We start from the raw sequence: 16,056 nt of genomic DNA on the forward strand, positions 1-16,056 counted from the left end.
GCATGGGCTATCTTTCCATTTCTTGTGTCTTCTTCAATTTCTCTCATCAGCACCTTATAGTTTTCAATGTACAGGTCCTTCACTTCCTTGGTTAAATTTATTCCTAAGTATTTTGGTTGTTTTTTTTTAAGATTTATTTATTTATTTATACAAGCACTGGGTAGAGTCAGAAGCACGGGAGGGGGCCTCCCCGGTGGCGCAGCGGTTGAGCGCTGGGTTGCGAAGCTGCCCGCGGCCTCTGCGGTGCCGGTTCGATCCCCGGCTGCTCCCCGGCCACCGGAGGAGGGTCCCACATGGCGCGCAGACCTCTCCTGCCGCCCGCTGCTCCCCTCAGCAGTGTACTTCGGTCCTTCTGCCTGCTCTGCTCCCCGCTCTGGCTCTGGTGAATTCTCTTGCCCTCCCGCGCTTCTGACTGTGCCCAGTGCATGTATAAACCAAAAACAAACAAACAAAATAATAATAATAATAATAATAATAATAAATAAATAAATAAGACATGCCTCTAGAAAATTAAAAAAAAAAAAAAAGAAGCAGCGGGCGGCAGGAGAGGTCTACACGCCATGTGGGACCCTCCCCCGGCTGCCAGGGATAGAACCAGCGCTGCAGAGGTGGTGGGCAGTTTCCCAACCCAGCGCTCAACCGCTGAGCCACCAGGGAGGCCCCAGTATTTTGTTCTTTTTGATGCAGTTGTAAATGACAGTTGTAAATTGTTTTAATTATCTCTCTTCTGCTAGTTCATTGTTTGCATATAGAAATGCAATAATTTTTGTCTATTGATTTTGTAGCCTGCAACTTTACTGTATTTATTTATTATTTTTGACAATTTTTTTTTTGTGGAGTCTTCAGCATTTTCTACATATAATGTGATATCATCTGCAAATAGTAACAACTTTACTTCTTCCTTTCTAATCTGGACAACTTTTATCTCTTTCTCTTGCCTAAGTGCTCTGACAAGGACTTCCATTACTTTGCTAAATAATAGTGGTGAGAATGGTCATCCTTGGTTTTTTTTTTCCTTAGAAGAAAAGCATTCAGTTTTTCCCCAATGAGTATGATGTTAGCTATGTGTTTCTCACGAATGGTCTTTACAACTTTAGGTATATTTTTCTACCCCATTTTCTTCTATGCCTGTTATAAATGGATACTGAATTTTATCAAATGCTTTTTTCTACATCTATTGAGTTTTTTTTGTTGTAAAGATTTTATATATTTATACAAGAACTGGAGTACAGGTCAGAGGCATGGGATGGTGAGAGAATTCACCAGAGAGAGAGCAGGGAGCGAAACAGGCAGACCAGACGTAAGGCACTGCTGAGGGGAGCAGTGGGCGAGGCAGGAGAGGTCTGTCACACGATGTGGGATTCTCCCTGGCTGGCCGGGAATTGAACCCATGCTGCAGAGGCTGCGGACAGCTTCACAGCTTGGCGCTCAACCCGCTGCGCCACCAGGGAGGCCCTATTTTGTTGTGAATCTAAAACTGCTCTAAAAATAGTCATTAAAATGCTATTTATACTAGTATACTTTCTTAATTCATAAAAATATTTATTACTGTTAAATGAAAACTGTTCTCAATGGTATGCGAATTGCAGACATCTGATATATATTCAAGGATCACAGGTTGAGAAACAGCTGTCCAAGCTCCCAAACCCACACTATGAGAGATTTCTTCTGGAGACTCATCATTATTGCGACAGTCATGATGTTACCAATCATCTTTTTCATTAAAGGAAACCCCTTTGACACTACAATATTCCTGTCCACAGTGAGTATCAGAAAGCATGGGTGGGGCAAAGTTGAATCCCTGGACTGAAAAAAAGGAGACATTACCTAAGTGTCTGCGTGAAATTGTTAGCAACAGAGACATTCAAAGAAGAAAAATAATAACGTTGGAGGACCCATGCATCATTGAGGCAATAAGGGGTGTAGCACTGGAGGAGAGAATTCGGGGCTGGAAATGATGTTTATTTAGTGATTCAGCAAAACTGACCTTCTCTACCCTACCCACGCCCTTTCTTTTTTTTAACAGCAATTACTAAGGTAGAAAATATTTTCTTTGTTTAGTACTTTCCTATTTTGAAAATTTCCCTTGATTTCCAAGTTATACATTTTGCCCCATTTTTATGTAATAGGATCCTGAACCTGGGTGTAGTTAAGTCATTTGTCCTAGTCAAGAAATTTCTAAGGAGCTGAGAAAATCCCACCATAACCCAGGAAATACAAATAAGAAAAGGGAGAGTGGTGGATGAATTTGAATTTGAACTCGAATTTCTAATGGGAAGAAGTTTAGATTGGGGCACTGGAGTGGTATTGTTGTAGAGCAACCCCGATACAAAACGGGGTGCCTGACTGTGGGTCCTCACCCACGCGCTTAAAAGGACTTATCAATGCTCTACTGCAGGCACACGTGAAAGGTTAATAAAAGGTTTATTTACAAGGGAAGGGGAAATGAGGAAATGTACAGCTCTGGGAGAAAAGTGGGAGACAAAATTTTAAATGAGTCCTACCCAATCCGCCGATCAGGAATCCCAAAATGGCGCTCTGAGAGCTGGCCGCCAGCCAGGAGCCGTGAAGCCGGGAGGCGAGCGATCGCGAGCCAGAGAGACCCCAAGGCCCACGTGTCTGGTTTTTATATCCAACCTGGCTGCCCAACTCCACCCTCAGGTCCCAGCCATCTTCCCCTTGGTGGTGATGGGATTTGTCTTTCCCAATGTCTTGATGGCTTTAGTCTGGAGTGGGGGTGGGGTCCACAAAGCCTGCATGGGATTATCTCAGGACATCATTTCCCCCTAACAGTATGACCTTGTCTCATAGCTCTCACACCTAACACATTTTGTCCCTTATGGGATTGAATAACTCATGTCAGAGGGGTGATTGTGGATGAAGATCGGCATAGATGCCACAGTCTCATTCCCTGCATATCATTCAGGGGAGCTAGAGAAAGCTCAGTTCCTTTCACCCCAGGACCCACAACCTATACAGGAAGTCCTAGCATCAAACATTTTTAGACAATAAGGAAGAAACTGAAGGGAACTCTGAGCCAGCCGCCCTGTATCCTGGAGATGTTTTATTATGTTATGCAAAAGGGAATCCACCCAGCATTATCCCCAAAGGGCATGAATCATAGAGCTGAAACTTAACTTTTTTTCTCAGGAAGAAAAGGAGGCACTAGCCTTGCAGAGAGCCCAGATGCAGATCAGCCCTGGCAGAACAAAGCACCTGGAAACCTTCAAAGATATGCAGGAAAACTCTGGATCACTCACAAATGTGAATCCCCATATTTTGCTTGGCGCGCCCCCTGTGGAGAAAAGTGAGTATGTACAAGAGGTACAGAATGTGCAGGAGCAAATCAGGAAAGGGGAGAGAGAGAAGACAGATGAAAAGGAAAAGTGATCTATGACAGCATTTGACACAGATCACTCTCTTCTTTCAAAACTTTCTCAACTGCCTCCAGAACCTCACACTCTTGTTTTCCTCCAACTTCACTGGTAGATTCTCAATTTCCCTCTGGCTGATCTTCTTTCTCCACATGTGATGTTGATGTACCCAAGGATTCAGTCCTTGTTTAGACTGTCTTAGTGATCTCGTTCAGCCCCACAGCCGTAAAGACCATCTTTATGCCACTATAACTCTCAAAATTCAAGCTCCAGCCTAGATCAGTCCGTGGTGCTCACATACCCCTGGCATGGTAACCCTGCTGGCATCCTAAGTCTGTGTCTAAAGAATATGTGGCCTTTTATCTGTCAGGAACTTGTGATTCTCTTTGCTGAAATAGCCTTATTGGCACTGTGCACCCTCCTGAGGTCCAACTAGGACACTCATTTCTTTTGTTTTTATGATGAAAAAAATCATATTTAGAATTAGCCAGCTGGACTCAGCTTAGATGATCCCAATTTTGTTGGCAACATCCAAAAACATCACTGTCAGGAGCCAGTCGAACACACACCTTCTCCTCTCCATCAGGTCTGATCAGGGTGTTGACCTTGGCCGCATCAATGTCACAGAGCTTCTTCACAGCCCATTGGATCTGGTGCTAGTTGCCTGACCTCCACCATGAATACAAGGGTGGTATTGTCCTCCATCTTCCTCATGGCTGAGTCGGTATCAAGGGGACCTTGATGATGTCACAGTGGTCAAGCTTGTTTCTCCCCGGGGTGCTCTTCTGAGGTGCCTTCAGCATCGCAGTGTCTGGGGCCCCAGGAAGGTGGGTGATGTGTGGGTCTTCTTGTTCTTGTGACTGTGAGCATGTTTCAGCACTGCTTTTTTTGGCTTTAAAAGCTTGTTCTTTGGCTTCAGCTTTAGAAGGAACAGAAACTTCCTTTACTTAAGACACCATCTTTGTAAAAAATGAGGAACCTCATTTGATTCCCCATATGTTGCAATCGTATTTGATAAGAAAAAAATAAATCTTGAGACAAAATAAGGTCTTTTTTTCTTTTTTGAGACTTCCTAAATAATAACAAAACAAAACAAAAACAAATAGACAATTATATATCAGAGACATCCTGCAGGGAAGGAGGAGGGAGAGGGATCAGAGGGAGGGAGGCAGGAGCACAGGGGACTGAGGTGATGGTGCACAGGTGCATTGGTGAAGGAAATTCTGTGGGGACTACACCTGAGGGGCGCAGAGAAGGGAAGAAAACATTGTTTAAAAATGAACAGTGAGGGCCTCCCCGGTAGCGCAGCAGTTGAGCACAGGGTTGCGATGCTGTTCGCAGCCTCTGCAGCGCTGGTTCGATCCCCAGCCGCTGGTGAGGGTCCCACAAGGCATGCAGACCTCTCCTGCCGCCTGCTGCTCCCCTCAGCAGTGTATTTCGTCAGTCTGCCTGCTCCGTTCCCTGCTCTGGCTCTGGGGAATCCTCTCACCCTCCCGCACTTCTGACTGTACCCAGTGCTTGTATAAAAAAATAAAATAAAAATGAACAATGATATAAAAAATATATAAATAAAAAGAAAATTTTTAAAAATAAAGGAAAAAAATAAATTGCAAGCCTATTTTTCTTTAACTTCTTTGAGGACAACTGGAATAGCTATTAGAAAATACATGCCTGATAATTCCAACATCAATCTCTCTGAGGACTGATTTAATATATTTGAAATGCTCTTCAATTCCCTGTTTCCTCTGGTAACTTCTATTTCTGGAGTGCTCCTGGTTGACTTCTTTCTCTTCCATTATGTTGGTGATTCATGGTTCCTATTTAGATCCGAGGGGCTACAATGAACAGCGTATTTCTCCCGTCTAAATAAACATCCCTGATTGCCTCTCTGTGAAAGGGGACTGTGAGCGTGGAAACCTCATTAGATTGCCAAAGGGCGGTGATGCAAGGAACAAGTAAGGAACGTGGGCAGTTGGTCTTCTGAGAGATGTGTCCCCCCACCTCTTCTAAGAGAGCCCTGAGTCCTTTGGAGCATTTCTACATTTTTTGCTTATACACACTCTGGCAACCTCAAAATTTTTGAACGTCTGATAGGCCCACCATACCCAGAGCTTCCCGGTAGATGAAAACGCCCTGGGAGCCATGTAGCCCCTTCCCCCGCTGGTCCCCAACTCTGGCCGGGAGTGCTTGGCTTAGAGTCCGAAGCCAACCTCAGGACCCACACACCGGGCTTCAGGTATTTAGACGGAAACCCTTCAGACTTTAGCCTGGGAATGGATATTGCCACCCCAGGCCCTTGGTGGTCCCTGATCCTTGGTTCTGGAAACAAGTGTCAGGGTGAGCATAAGTGTCAGGGTGAGCATCCCAGGGCCCAGTGCTTTGATTTGGTGACTCTGAACTCTGGGGCTTTTGGTAGGAAGGTGAGTATGTGTGTCTTAGGATGGTGAATTCTTCCATTTAGATTTCTCCACTAATCCTTTTCCATATTCTATCTTCTGGGAATTCTTCAAATCCTGGGGTTCTCGCCTGGCACTCTTTCTATTTTTCAATGGGATTTTTGGTGGCAGGAGACATAGATGCAAAAGTTTTTAGTTTATCATTTTTATCTCTCCCACGATACTTTTCAAAAGGTAGTGTTTTTTTGTAACTGACAATTTGTAACCTGATAGTAGCTCATAATATCATGGATACTCAGTTCTGTGGAAGAGAAAATGTGAAATTACTAACACACGAAGTTGGCATGTGGAAAGACCTAGGAGAGTATCCTAATCTCACCCATAGTGACTTTTCTTCACTTTCTCACTTTTCTTCACTTCCCTCAGGTGATAATGGTCCTCTTTTTCTCCCCAATCCTAGAACTGCTGACCATAGGGATTTCCTCAGTGCAGCACCCCAGAAGGAGCTCCCTCTTGGGCACCCTGCAATCTCTCTTCTCTGTTTCCTCCTCATCAGAGCAGAAACACTTTATTGTTCTGGTACACCTAGCATATGCTGACCGCAAGTGGCTTGGTCAAATGAGCGCCAGCATCTCAACCCTCTTTAAACCATACATCCAGGCTGGACAGCTAGTACTGATCAATAGTCCTCTTAAAAGCTACCTTCCCTTGAAGAAACGTAAGAAAAACTGGAATGGCAACCCTGCCTATGTAGCTTTCTACTCCAAGCAGAACATGGATTATGCCTTCCTCATGAACTTTGCTGCCCCGTACTCTGACTATTTCCTGATGATGGCCGATGGTGTGCAATGTGCCCCTGGATTTGTCACCCAGATAGCTACTACTGTGTCTGCCTGGGAGTACAAGCCGTGGGTGACTCTGGAGTTCTCTCAGCTGCCCTTCACTGGAAAACTCTTTCGTACTAGAGACCTCCCAAGCTTTGCTCATTTCCTTCTCCTCTTCTACCAAGAAATGCCCTATGGCTCCCTCCTCATCCATTTTCATGACCTCATGCAACAAGCACCAATCCAATTCTTCCCTTCTCTCTTCCCGGACAGGGGTAATTTCTCCTCCTTTGGAAAAACATCTAATAGCCTCAACGATGAAGAGTTTGAAGAAAATGACATTGGTTCTCCAAGCAACCCTGCTGCCTCCGTCTACACTAACCTGAAGGCTACCAATGACACTGTCCCCATGAACGCCTATAGCTTGAATGGGACTTACTTTTCTAGCAAGGAGGTGGAAGTCGGCAGCCATCTGACAGTGGTTTTGGACAAACCTGCCCAAGTGTTCCGAGTTCAAGTCCTGACTGACTCTCACCTAAAAGATGAGAACCAGCTGAAAGAGGGACAAGTAGAACTGGGCTTTGATGCTACTAATAGAATCACTGACTGTGATGACTATATTCTGCTGGGGCTTCTGATAAATGGCACCCTGAATAAGAGGGTTTTATATAATGAGTCTGGGAAGAAGGTGAAATGTGTGAGATTGCTTGTGACAGCCACTTCACCCTCTGAAATAATATTCAGGCACATCAACCTCTGGATTAACTGAAGTTTAAGAGTATATGAAGAAACCACTGAGAGTTCTGAGAGTGGCTAGGTTGAAAGAGTCTACGGAGTTTCTTTTAACAAACATTAAAGTATTGAACTTGGCCAGGGAGACCTCATTGTTGGGTACTTTCAGGGTTATCAATTCATAAGATTGAGCATGTTGATAGGCTAAGTGAAGGTAACATCTTCTAGGTCCCAGAGAGCCATGGGCAGGTGAAGTGGGCTTGTTAAACCCTTCCCTGATTTTCTTTTTTTTTTTTTAAAGATTTATTTATACAAGAAGTGGGGCACAGGCCAGAGGTGCAGGAGGGTGAAAGGATTCACCAGAGACAGAACGGGGAGCAGAACAGGCAGATGGACCGAAAGCACTGCTGAGGGGAGCAGCAGGCCAGACAGGAGAGGTCTGCTGTGCCGTGTGGGAATCTCCCTGGCCAACAGGGAGTCGAACCCGCACTGCAGAGGTTGCGGACAGCTTCACAGCGTGGCGCTCAACCCACTGCACACCAAGGAGGCCCCTTCCCTGATTTTCTATCCAAAAGGATCTACCATCCAAAATTGTCTCCTTGGATTAAGAACACCAAACTTCTAGAAACAAGAACTTGTGGGTAGGACTGACTGATGCTCCTGTCACAAGACTCAAGCAGTGCAAGAAAGAGACAGAAGATCTTTCATCAAACAAGAAATGGGTTAATTAAAAGCTGAATGGGGGCCTCCCTAGTGGTGCAAGGGGTTGGGACACAACCTGTGAAGCTGTCTGCAGCTACTGCAGCACGAGTTCAATCCCCGGCCAGGGAGCTACTCACATGGCGCAGAAGACCTCTCCTGGCTCACCTGCTGCTCCCCTCAGTGGTGTATTTCAGTCAGTCTGCCTGTTCTGTTCCCCATTCTATCTCTGGTGAATTCTCTTGCCCCCACATTTCTGACCTGTACCCAGTTCTTGTATGCATAAACGGATAAATCTTTAAAAATAAATAAATAAATAAATAAAGCTGAATGGGCTATGTGACCACAAAGATAGATTGGCCAAGAGAGGAACATTTTCTCTGTGATCTTATTTTTTCATGGAAGGTAGTAAGTCATTCACTTGATAACCATTTATGGGGAACCTTTTATGGTTAAGCAGAATCCTCTTCTACGTGAATTCCCAATATGCCAGGATAGTTTTTGAATAGTATCAAAGTTATTGAAAAATAATTTGCTGTGATTTCTAATAGTTCCTATTTCCAGCATCATCTTATCTCTGGGACTATAGGGAAATTGAATTTTTCTGATAGGAAAAACATTGGACATTTTATTAACGTGTTTTTAGCCCATTTTGCTATGAGATCTTTATTCCCAGAAAAATCTGAGCACCAAATCTGGAACCCTGAGTCTTAAATTCATATGTAATATGCAATGTCTAAGCAGAGATTTTCAGTAATTTGAGATCCATAATCCAAAAAGGCAAGGAGAAAGAAAGAGGAAAGGACCAATTTAAGAGGAATATTTGGGTAAAGCTCAAATATAAAGCCAGGTAGTGTGGCCAAAGGATTTTGGTCAATGTGGATAGAAATAAAGAATTTGGGGGCCTCCCTGGTGGTGCAGGGGTTAAAGATAGCACTATCAAGCTATCGCTAGTCACTGCCGCAGGAGTTTGATCCCCAGCCAGCCCGGGAGCTACCCACATGGTGCAACAGACCTCTCCTGTCTCGCCCACTGCTTCCCTCAGCAGTGTATTTCAGTAGATCTACCTGTTCTGCTCCCCAATCTGTCTCTGGTGAATCCTCTCAACCACCCCCACACCTCTGGTTTACACCCCAGTTCTTGTATGCATAAATAAATAAATCTTTTTAAAAAATGGAGAATTTGGAAACAGGACAATGGGATAATGATGATGAAAACAAGAAGGATGTGGGAAAATCAGGATGGGAGGTAAAAGCTTTGAGAGCCTCAGGTGCAAGGGCTGCGGCAAGAGAATATGGCAGCCATAAAAAGTACCCTTCAAATTTCCTGCTACAAGCACCATGATTGACTGACAGTCCCACTGCTGCCCTGTAGATCCACCATAGTGTTGGTGCCAAAGCCACAATTGCCGCCAAATGCTCCCTATCAATGGCGACCACAGTGGAGGTACCACATAAGGCCCATTCTGAAAACATGGGCCCATCCTCAGCTGGTGAGGTTTGCTCGAGGGTGCTCCATAAGCCTATGCAAAACTTTCTCAGAACCAAACTATAGTCTTAGACCCTTCATGGTCAATCCTTCCTTTTCTGTCAACATCCACAGTTTTCAGATCTTCACCCTTATTTGAGGCCTCTCCCCATCTTCACCTTCCCCCTCCATTAGTAAATCTCCCTCCACCAATAAATCTCTTGTATATCTAATCCCATTTTGATATCATCTTGGTAGGTATGAATTAACGAAGGGGCACTAAGAGTGGGAAAATAGTAAGACAAGGATTTGGGGTTGGCTTGCTCATGACCCTCAAGAACACATGAAAATAGAGGTTAAAATTAAGTTAATATGAAATATTATCACTACAGGAGAAATAAACAGTCAGACAATAAGGCTGATACTTAACAACTACAGCCAAGAAAAGGCAAAAAGGAAGGAGCAAGTGGATTTGGACTTTCACACAGGTAAAAACTTGTAACCCTTCATGGTTCCTGGACCTGAGGTAATTTTCAGATCCATGTGCATTAATAGAAGAAATGACCAGGCCTCTAGAAGGAAAGACCTGTATCATGTTTATCCTGTAATTATTTCCCAGTTTTTTCTCCCAAGGGACCTAAAGTCATTTACTTGAGTAATTGAACAACTGGGAAGGTGAGGGTGGAGGGTACTCAGACATATTCTCGAGGGTTGGACATAAGATCTGAGTGGATACTGATATCCAGAGATTCAAAAGTCAGACAAGGCCAGCAGCAGCCCATCAAAAATAAAAATGGTACATCTTGGATGCAGCAGGACCAGCAGGTGTGAGTAAGCTGTGTTAATAGGCAGCCTGGACTCCCACGTCACTTGGCATGCTCCCATGTCATCCAGCTTGGTTACATCATGCTGTCACTCAGCTCACACCTGTGGCCATATGGAAAATTCCATATGGCTAGCTGAAGGATAGGGAAAAGGCCCAAGTTTGATTTACATGTAGGTATGCTCAATACATGAGTATAAGCTGAAAATGGACAGTGACTGAATTACAGCCATATTAAGGGGTGACTTTAAAAGACATAGAGAAGGAAAATCTTCCCATTGGGCAGAGAGCTAGACTGTGTACCTGGTCATTCATGATTGCTGGGCAGGAGCCAAAGGTCTGGCTGTCCAATCAGGGGCCTTGAAGGGAAGGACTAAAGGGATGCCAAGGACTGGAGTAAAGGAATGTGGATGGACATATGGGCGTGGGTACAGTGTGAAGTTTTCTGTTTCACATGTTGTGCACACCAAGTCTCATGGAGGGGGCTCTGAACAACAAAGTGGACACATGGCTCAGGCAGTTGACATCAAGCACCCAGAAGTGGGAAAGTGAGCTCTAGAGTGGAATATCCTAAGGCACTTGGGCCAAGGATGGAGTCAGAGTCTAGATAGATAAATACTAATGCCCCTGGCCCAAGGCAAGAGCCGAGGAGCATCTTCCAATAGCAAACACTTAATAAAATTTCCTTCTCTTTACTACTCTGAATTTCCTCTCCTCATCTTTAATGTGAGGATAAAAAACATGCCAACAGTATTTCCAAGTATTTAATAAGAACACATTAACAAATGACTTCCATCACCATTATCACCGCATCTGGCATGTAAGTTGTTCAGTAAATATTCTCTCTCTTGGAGGATTTGGTTTGGGTCTCTTTGTTTGCATTAAATCAGAAGTGGTGCTTGAAAGTATTGAAACCTGGGTGAAACAAACATCCTTCAATCAAGCACGAGTCCCAGAAATAGCACAAGGTCTTAGAAGGTCCCTGCTGTGCCAGCTCTTAACACTTAGTTTTTGAGGTCTTGGGAGGCCTGAGTCCTCTCAGAGAAGGGGTCCAGATGGCTAGGACATTGGGGCACACCCACTGCTTACTAACTGCTTGTAACTTGGTAAACATCAACCCTGCATTACTCAAGAGTCTTCACATCAAATTTCTCAGATCATATTCTATTGCTTCCTGCCCACCCAAAATTAAGATCATCTAATGTGCCCTTTCAGACTCACCTAAAATATTCCCAGTACACACTCAAATTCTAACTTAAATGTTAACTACTTTGTGAAGCCTTCCCTGATTATCCTGAGACAAAGTTAATAACATCTGTCTGCTTCTTTCATAATAGTTTATGATGAACTCAATGATAGCACTTCTTTCAGTCAAGAAAAGTATTAAGGACCTCCCTGGTGGCACAGGGGGTTAAGATGCAACCTATGAAGCTGTCCCCAGTCACTGCAGCACGAGTCTGATCCCCAGCCAGGGAGCTGCCCACATGGCGCAGCAGACCTCTCCTGACTCACCCGCTGCTCCCATCAGCAGTGATTTTCAGTCAGTCTGCCTGTTCTGTTCCCCACTCTGTCTCTGGTGAATCCTCTCACCCCCCACACCTCTGGCCTGTACCCTGGCTCTTGTATGCATAAATAAATAAATCTTTAAAAAAAAAAAAAGAAATGGGGCCTCCCTGGTGGCGCAAGGGGTTAAGCACCCCACAATGAAGCTGTCTGCAGCCTCTGCAGCACGAGTTTAATGCCCAGCCAGCCAGGGAGCAACCTACATGGCGCAGCAGACCTCTCCTATCTCGCCCGCTGCTCCCCTCAGCAGTGTATTTCAGTCAGTCTGTCTGTTCTGTTCCCCACTCTGTCTCTGGTGAATCCTTTCACCCCCCACATTTCTGGCCTGCACCCCAGCTCTTGTATGCATAAATAAATAAATCTTTTTAAAAAATGACAAGTATTGGTGCAGATGTGGAGAAAAGGGAATCCGTTCACGATGGGTGGGAATGTAAATTGGTGCAGCCACCATGGAAAACAGTATATAGGTTCCACAAACATTTAAAAATAGAGCCACCATACGAAACAGCAGTTCAATTTGGGTGTATATAGCCAAAGGAAATGAAATCTGTATCTCAAAAAGATATAGGCAAGCTATGTTTATTGCAGCATTCTTCACAATAGCCATGATAGAGAAACAACCTAAATGTCCACTGATAGCTGAATGGATAAAGACAATGATTTGTATATAAACAAAGAAACATTATTCAGCATTGAAAAAAGAGGAAATCCCACCATTTTCTACAACTTGAAGCAAATAAGTTTGGAGAACACTGTGCCAAATGAAATAAGTCAGACACAGAAAGACAAATACTGCATGATTTCCTTTGTATAAGAAATCTAAAATAGCCAAACTCATTATGGAAGCAGATTAGAATAGGGTTGCCAGGGACTGGGGAAAGGGAGAAGTGGGGAGCTCTTAGTCAAGGAATATAGTTTCAGTTACGCAAGATTAAGTTCTGGGGATTTAATGTAGAGTGATGAGACTATAGTTAAAAATACTTCATTGCAATGGCCACAGGCATATGAAAAAATGTTCAACATCCCTTATCATCGGGGAAACGCAAATCAAAACCACAAAGAGGCACCACCTTACACCACTAAGAATGGCACATATCAAAAAACCTAGCAACAACAAATGTTGGTGAGGATGTGGTGAAAAAGGAAATCTCCTGCACTGCTGGTGGGAGTGCAAACTGGTCCAGCCACTAGGGAAAGCTGTGTGGAGGTTCTTCAGTCTACTAAAAATGGAGCTACCATACCACCCTGCAATTCCACTCCTAGGGATCTACCCAAATGACACAAAAACATTGATTCAAAAGAACACCTGTACACCTATGCTTAATGCAGCACTATTTACAATAGGTAAAACCTGGAAACAACCCACATGCCCAAAAATAGATGACTGGATCAAGAAGATGTGGTACATATACACAATGGTATACTATTCAGCAATCAGAAAAGATAAACTCATGCCATTCATAGCAACATGGATGAAGCTAGAAGGAATTATGCTCAGTGAAATAAGCCAGAAGGAAAAAGAAAAATATCAGATGGTTTCACTTATAGGAAGAAATTAGGGGAACCAAATAAGACATCAGGGGAAAAAATAATAACAAAACAAAACAAAACAAAACAAAACAAAAACAAACAGACAACTGTAAGCCAGAGACATCCTGCAGAGGAGGAGGAGGGAGAGGGATCAGAGGGAGGGAGGGAGGAGCACAGGGGACTGAGGTGATGGTGCACGGGTGCATTGGGGAAGGAAATTTTATGGGGATTACACTTGGAGGGGGGGAAGCAAGCATTGTTTAAAAATGAGCAATGTGGGCTTCCCTGGTGGCGCAGCAGTTGAGCGTTGGGTTGCGAAGCTGCCCGCAGCCTCTGCGGCGCCGGTTCGATACCCGGCTGCTCCCCGGCCACCAGAGGAGGGTCCCACATGGCGCGCAGACTTCTCCTGCCGCCCGCTGCTCCCCTCAGCAGTGTACTTCGGTCCTTCTGCCTGCTCTGCTCCCCGCTCTGGCTCTGGTGAATTCTCTCACCCTCCCGTGCTTCTGACTGTACCCAGTGCATGTATAAACAAACGAACAAATAAATAAATAAAACATGCCTCTATTAAAAAAAAAAGTTTTAAAAAAAATGAGCAATGATGTAAAATATATGTATAAATAAAGATAAAAATGTATTGCATATATGAAATTTGCTAAGAAAGTAACTCAAGTGTGGCAACTTTATTTTGGTAACTATGTGAGGTGATAGATATGTTATTAGATTGGTATTTAGATTGATAGATATGTTATTTAGAGTGTAGTGATTGTTTCATAATGTAAATATTTATCAAGACATCAAGATATAGATTTAAATATATACAGTTTATGTCAAATATACCTGAGTAAAGTTGTGGGTGGGGGAACTAACACTAAAAATTCTAGAAGTGAATATAAAAATATCTTTGCAGCCTAGTAGTATATATTATTTCTTAAACCAGACCAAAAAAAAATCAGACCATAAAAGAAAGAAATAACAAATTGACCATTGAAATTATATATAACCCTTACTCCAAAAAAAAAAAAAAAGTGTTCTAGATCCTCTCTAGCCATCTTAACTTCAATATAAAACTTTCAAAAGTTTCTCTCTTTTTGCCTGCTTGTTATTTGGTCTTAAGAGGGGAAAGAGGGAAAATTGAGAGAGGATTTGAAGAGGGGAAGGGAAGGCAAGGAGAAAGGTTTTAGTTCAAAGAAGTTATATCCTGAAGAAAAACTAGAGCTTTTAAATACATGGTCTCATGGAAACAACATTCTTATGATAAAGAAAATGTGATGTATTTGTGTGTGTGTGTGTGTGATTATACCATCATATGTGGTGGAATATTATTCAACCAAAAAAAGAAGGGAGGGGCCTCCCTGGTGGTGTAGGGGTTAGTCTCAGGGCTATCACTGCCACAGCCTGAGTTCAATCCCCAGCCAGGGAGAAACCCACATGACAGAGCAGACCTCTCCTGTCTCATCCGCTGCTCCCCTCAGCAGTGTATTTCAGTAGATCCACTTGTTGTGCTCCCCACTCTGTCTCTGGTGAATCCTCTCACACCCCACCTCCCCCCATCACCTCTAGCCTACATCCCAGCTCTTGTATGCATAAATAAATAAAAATTGAAAAAAAAAGGGAATTCTGACTTTTGCCCCAACATGGATGGGTCTTGAGGGCATTATGCTAAATGAAATAAGTCGGGCAGAGAAAGACAAATACTATGATCTTACTTAGATGTGGAATCTTAAAAAAAAAAAACAAAAAAACAAGCAACTCATAGAAAAGGGGATCAGGTCTGTGGTTACCAGTGGCAGAGGGTAGGAGGAGAGGGAACTGGATGAAGTTACAAACTTCTGGTGTGAGATAAAGAAGTGTTGGGATATAAAGTACAACTACATTTAAAACTACACTGTGGTATGTTTGAAGGTTGCTAAGAGTAAATTTTTAAACCTCTCATCACAAGGACATTTTTTTTTCCTTTCCTGGACCTCTATGAAGTAAAGGCATAGGGTGTGGTAGTGATCATTTCACAATACATATACGTCAAGTCGACATGTTGTAACCTCAAATTTAGCATGTTGTAGGTCAATTAAATCTCAGAACTGAAAGAAAAAAACAGTACTTATTAGTAATATCTCACCCCACATCTAGGTTCTATTTCTCATATTTAAAAAAGCTAAATTAACAAAACTAAACCCATTAGGAGAATATGCCATTTTTTTATCTTCTTTCTTAGTGAAAGGCCAGTCTACATTTGGCCTAGTGCCAGCCTGGAGGGGAGGGGTGGGAGAGGGGAAAAAAGATGTGGAGATGCACTCTTGGTAATGACAAAGAGCAGATAAAGGGAAGAAAGGAAACTTCAGAGGCCCACTGGGAGGTTCTGGGTTCACAAAAGAACTGGAGATTTGAGGACCAATTTGTGGTGACTAAAAGGCTCACCAAGCAGCACAAGGAGACAGCAGCAGGGGATGGGAGTTGGGGGGGGCGGTTAGGAATGGAAGCAATGACTTCTCCATGTACCATCTGGGAGGGCCATCAACAGGGGAAGGAGTTATTCAAAACCTACCCTTGCCAATTTGATTCAACTGACAGCTAATTGCCAACTGTCTGGATTTGAGATGACTAGAAAGCTGGCTTTAAAACTTTGTCTCCATCTTACACAGACACAGGTG

At 43.5% G+C, this 16,056-nt stretch overlaps 1 protein-coding gene and 1 long non-coding RNA gene across 8 annotated transcripts in view; one reads left to right on the forward strand and one right to left on the reverse strand.

Annotated features, from left to right (window-relative positions):
• The window catches only part of LOC119234304 (alpha-1,6-mannosyl-glycoprotein 4-beta-N-acetylglucosaminyltransferase-like), a 26,915-nt gene extending 17,014 nt beyond the window's left edge, over positions 1 to 9,901 (forward strand). For 2 of the 7 annotated variants that reach the window (XM_054690545.1, XM_037497160.2), the window contains exons 3-5: positions 1,590 to 1,762; positions 3,151 to 3,307; positions 6,231 to 8,447. In XM_054690545.1, the coding sequence (XP_054546520.1) occupies positions 1,655 to 1,762; positions 3,151 to 3,307; positions 6,231 to 7,363 (1,398 nt within the window). In that variant the 5' untranslated portion in view covers positions 1,590 to 1,654 and the 3' untranslated portion in view covers positions 7,364 to 8,447. Of the gene's footprint in view, positions 1 to 1,589; positions 1,763 to 3,150; positions 3,308 to 3,960; positions 4,408 to 6,230; positions 8,448 to 9,884 lie in introns of those variants that run through there. The other 5 variants (XR_008550085.1, XR_005122580.2, XR_008550084.1 and 2 more) reach the window with 5 other exon arrangements.
• LOC119234306 (uncharacterized) lies at positions 5,979 to 16,043 on the reverse strand. The gene is made up of 3 exons (XR_005122581.2): positions 15,951 to 16,043; positions 7,034 to 7,129; positions 5,979 to 6,071 (listed from the first exon to the last, which is right to left on the reverse strand). It is a non-coding gene; the product is annotated as an uncharacterized LOC119234306 (long non-coding RNA).
• Between the last annotated feature and the right edge of the window lie 13 nt (positions 16,044 to 16,056).

This window comes from Talpa occidentalis, unplaced genomic scaffold (assembly GCF_014898055.3).
Source record: "Talpa occidentalis isolate TD23 unplaced genomic scaffold, MPIMG_talOcc4v2.1 talOcc4.8, whole genome shotgun sequence".
NCBI classification, from domain to species: domain Eukaryota; kingdom Metazoa; phylum Chordata; class Mammalia; order Eulipotyphla; family Talpidae; genus Talpa; species Talpa occidentalis.